General features: G+C 45.0%; 1 protein-coding gene across 1 annotated transcript; it reads left to right on the top strand.

The window, feature by feature from the left end:
* The first annotated feature begins 659 nt into the window (after positions 1–659).
* On the top strand, positions 660–3,476 carry JAGN1 (jagunal homolog 1). The gene is made up of 2 exons (XM_011370587.2): positions 660–880; positions 2,511–3,476. The coding sequence occupies exons 1-2, from the start codon at positions 792–794 to the stop codon at positions 2,971–2,973; spliced, it is 552 nt and encodes a 183-aa protein (XP_011368889.1). The 5' UTR covers positions 660–791; the 3' UTR covers positions 2,974–3,476.
* The last annotated feature ends 1,101 nt before the right edge of the window (positions 3,477–4,577 follow it).

Here is a 4,577-nt window from a genome sequence, read left to right as displayed (position 1 = left end):
CGCATTCCCTCCTCCCCAGCCCTTGGTAACCACCATTCAACTTTCTGCCTCTACACAATTTATTTTTTCATGACCTTGACATTTTTGAAAAGTAGTCCAGTTATCTTGTAGAATGTCCCACAATTTGAATTTATCATCTCATGATTAGATCCAGGTTAAGTGTCTTTGGCCGGAATATCAAAGACCTGATGTGTCCTCAGTATATCAGGGTACACGAGATGTCATTAGTAGTCAAGTTAACTTCGATTACTTGGTTAAGGGGATGCGCATCAGGTTTTTCCTCTGTAAAGTTACCGGCTTCTCTTTGCAACGATTATGTAATCCATGGGGAGATACTTTGAGACTGTGACATGCACTCTCGAGAAAGTTACAGAACCGTTCCAAGCATTAGTTTCCCCATCTGTGACGTGGGGACAGGGTCGTCTTAAACTCATTAGAGTTTAAGAAAGCGAAAGTGCTCCAGAGGCTGGAAGGGAAAGCGATATCAGAGCTGGGGTTGCAGGGCGTTAACTTCCTGTGCAGCTCCCTAGAGGAGAGGCGGTCCAAGCGGTGCCGGGAGAAACCGCGCGCGCGTAAGCGTGCCCGTGCGCGGGGCGGACCGGGGGCGGGGACTGGGGCTGGGGCTGGGAGGGGTGACCACAGAGTCGGTCCTCCGGGGACAGAGAGGCCGGAAGTTGTTCTCACAGAACCGTGCGGCTTTTGCGGTGGCCGAGCTGAGGCTGCCCGAGGCAAGTTTGCAGGCGGCAGAGGGTCGGTCGGCGCGACGGCCTCCGGGGTCTTGCGCAGGGCCAATGGCGTCTCGCGCAGGCCCGCGAGCTGCCGGCACCGACGGCAGCGACTTTCAGCACCGGGAGCGCGTTGCCATGCACTACCAGATGAGGTATGAAGTGAGGCCGGGAGCATGGAGGCCTTCTGCGAGGCCCTCCCACTCCCCGACCTCAGGATCCTACTCCTCAGCCAGTTCCCACTCACCTGCCAAGTCCCCTCCTCCCGTGAAGGCCCTGGGCCTGACCCCAGTCCTGGGAAGCCCTGAAGCTCTCTTGAGCTCCACCTCTTGATACGCCCTGTGCCTTGAGGGGGTTCCAGACCCGTCTGGGCTCCAGTCCTGGCTATGCTGGCCCCGCTGTGCGACCTCGGGAACCTAATTTCTAATTGAGCCTCAGTTTCCTCATTTGCAAATACAAAAAAATAATGTAACCACGCCTTTTAGGGCTGGGTGAAGAATGAGTGAGCTAATAATTCGTATAAAGGACGTAGCATAAGATCTAGCACATAATACGAGTCTGCCCAATACACGGTAACCTGTTACATTTGGGGCCCTTTTGAGGAATGTGGACTGTAAGAGCCAGCCTTTCCCTACCTAAAATGAATTTTGTAAACACTCCCACGTAAAGGGTATTTCTACAGTAGAAGTGTATTCATTCAACGAATATTCTACCTATCATGCAGTTTGTGCTAGGCACTAAACGCCTAGCATATATAGAGGATATAATAGTGACCAAAAGCAGACTTGGCCTTTGAATGCATATTATACCTTCAATAAAAAAGCTTGTTAACAAAACACAAAAAACTGCTCACTGCCTTCATAAATCTTGAAGTCTAGAGGCGACTGATTTTTTCCCCCTACCTTTCCACACTTTCCATAATGAATATTTTAAAAATAAAAAAAATCTTTAAAGATTCTCTTTCCTTAAATCTATTGAACTCTTCCAGAATGTTCTTTTGCATCTTTCTCTCCAGAACTTTAAAGAATGACAAGCTCTTTGGACCCTCACTTCATCCTTATCTTTAAGATCCCTGCCTAAGGACACCTCACAACCTAAGCAAGTTGTTTTCATATCTGCCCAGAGCAGAAACTGCCTGCTGGGATCTGAGGAGGATACACTAAGCACCTGAGAAAGTTAGAAGAATAAGAAATGTGTACTTCCTTTAGATGAAAAATTCACTCTAGGTGGAGAGATGAGCATCCTGAGCTGGTTTATGCGCTGCCAGTACTTCCTTCCTCTAGGCTATCGGTGTAGTCAGTCATCTTTCTAAGCACAGCACTGAGTTACTCTTCTTTAAATTGACTCTTCATAGCCTTTGCAACTTCATGTCCTGCTCTCCCCTCCCCCCATGATGTATTCCTGTCATACCCAACCACTGGCTCTCCTGGAACACAAATGCCTATGCCTTTTTGCGTGCATGCTATTAACTGCTTGGAATGCCCATCTCCACCCACCCCTCAGGGCCTAGCTCAATTATCACCCTCCTCTAGACAGCCTTCTCAAACATCCTATCCCAAGCAGAATTGATTACTGCTTCCTGTGAAACATATATTTACTAGAGCTCTTTCAGTTTGTTTTCTAATTATTTTTCTTCCTCTTTTTTTTTTTTTTCTTTTTGTCCCAGTCTCTAGGCAGGAACTATATTTTGTTCACATTTGTATCCCATTGTCTAGTATACTTTCCTGACATAATTGGTGGAAAATTTTGAATGAAAGGTACTTCTCCCTCTGCTTTACCCCACAGTGTGACCCTCAAGTATGAAATCAAGAAGCTGATCTACGTGCATTTGGTCATATGGCTGCTGCTGGTTGCCAAGATGAGCGTGGGACACCTAAGGCTCTTGTCACATGATCAGGTGGCCATGCCCTATCAGTGGGAGTACCCGTATTTGCTGAGCATTGTGCCCTCTCTCTTGGGCCTCCTCTCCTTTCCCCGCAACAACATTAGCTACCTGGTGCTCTCCATGATCAGCATGGGGCTCTTTTCCATTGCTCCCCTCATTTATGGAAGTATGGAGATGTTCCCTGCTGCACAGCAGCTCTACCGCCATGGCAAGACCTACCGCTTCCTCTTTGGTTTTTCTGCTGTCTCTGTCATGTACCTGGTGTTGGTGCTGGCGGTCCAAGTGCATGCCTGGCAATTATACTACAGCAAGAAGCTCCTGGACTCCTGGTTTACCAGCACACAGGAGAAGAAGCGTAAATGAAGACTGCCTGAGGGACTGATTTCTGGAGTAAAGCCTGGGCCTCCCATTGAGTGGAGTGAGAGGGTAGAGGAGCTGTTCTAAAATTTCCTTTGGTGATTTTGGCAGCTGTGATGTTGGCAAATAGCGCAAACTAGGCCCAAATTCTAGAAAGTTCCTCCTGTTGTCATCAGCTGAGGTGGGAGAACTGTATTTAATTTATTCCTGGTTGGCTGAAACTAGGTGATGAACAGTTGTAAGACAAATTTCAGCTAGTTGCAGTTAAGGCCCTTCAGGTTTTTCTTTTAAGAGACTCATCGCCTCTTCTTGGTCATTCTCTCCCCTTCCATCTATTAGCCCTTAGACACTGAGACTAAAGGAGATATGGAATGAACCAAATTCTACTTCAATCTATGGGTCATTGGGCAGGAAACATTTCGGAGGCTGCTTACCCTGTAGGCTGTGGTCTCTACTGTGAAGCATTTTAATTAAAAAGAACCTCAATAAAGTTATAACTGCCCTGTCCACTTTGTGCCTTGTGTTTGGGCTTTGACAGAGTGTGAATGGTGCATTGCTTGAGTGGCCTTAGACACTAGAAGATAGGTGCAAGCTCCCTGAGAAACCTGGCAGTGGCCATAAGGAAATGAACTGGGTGTAAGGAACTTAAGTCTTAGTTGCCATTCTGTAGCTAATTGGCAGGGACTATTAGCCATACATTTAATCTCTCCACTTGTAAAATGGTCCATTCTCATTTATCTAGCTTGGGTTATGGAGTCTTCTTTCAGTTGGATATTCATGTTTATCATTCAAGTGTTAACAGAGTGTCAGTTATGTGTCTGTGGGGGATACGTTCCAAGACCTCCAGTGGAGGCCTGAAACTAGATAGTGCCAAACCCTATATATACTATGTTTTTTCTTATACATACCTATGATAAAGTTTGGTTTATAAATTATGCAGAGCAAGAGATTAACAACAACAATAAAATGGAATAATTTATGACAATATGCTTTAATAAAAGTTTTGTGAATGTGGTCTCTGCAAGATTTCATCACACTACTCAGAATGGCATGCAATTTCTACTTACGAATTGTTTACTTCTGGAATTTTTTATTTAATATTTTTGTACCATAGTTGTCTGTGGGTAACTAAAACCACAGAAAATGAAACTGCAGATGTAGTATTATGGTATCCAAAAGAATTTAAAAGTATCCCTGCATGCAAGGAATGTGTGATCTAGGCGAAACATGATATAAATGTGAAATAAATGAACACAGTATTTAATGGTGCGGAGCAGGTAAGTTAGAAATAGACATGAGAAAGAGATCTGTGAACTAAAGATCCTTTCACATCCAGAAATCTGACACGCAAATTGCATGAAAGATGTGTGTCCCTTTGCTTTTATCCACTTGACTATTGTCTCTGGATGATGCCCAGATCTCTAACTGCAGATCTCTGCCCTCTAGAGTTATAGTCATTCTTCTGTTCTATAAACATGAGGTATGTATGCAGTCACTATTAGGCACTGGCAGTACTTCTAACTGCAAAACTTCTTCCTCTAGATGTCCTGATTATCTCAAACTCAGTGTGTCCCAAACTTAACTATTTGCCTTCTACCTTATATTCATTG

Source organism: Pteropus vampyrus, unplaced genomic scaffold, assembly GCF_000151845.1.
Source record: "Pteropus vampyrus isolate Shadow unplaced genomic scaffold, Pvam_2.0 Scaffold171, whole genome shotgun sequence".
NCBI lineage: Eukaryota > Metazoa > Chordata > Mammalia > Chiroptera > Pteropodidae > Pteropus > Pteropus vampyrus.
This window is presented reverse-complemented; position numbering and strand designations above follow the sequence as displayed.

Coding starts and splice junctions, on each gene's coding strand:
- JAGN1 (XM_011370587.2), top strand. CDS start 792: ATGGCGTCTCGCGCAGGCCCGCGAGCTGCCGGCACCGACGGCAGCGAC. Junction 881..2,510: donor GCCATGCACTACCAGATGAG/GTATGAAGTGAG, acceptor TTTACCCCACAG/TGTGACCCTCAAGTATGAAA.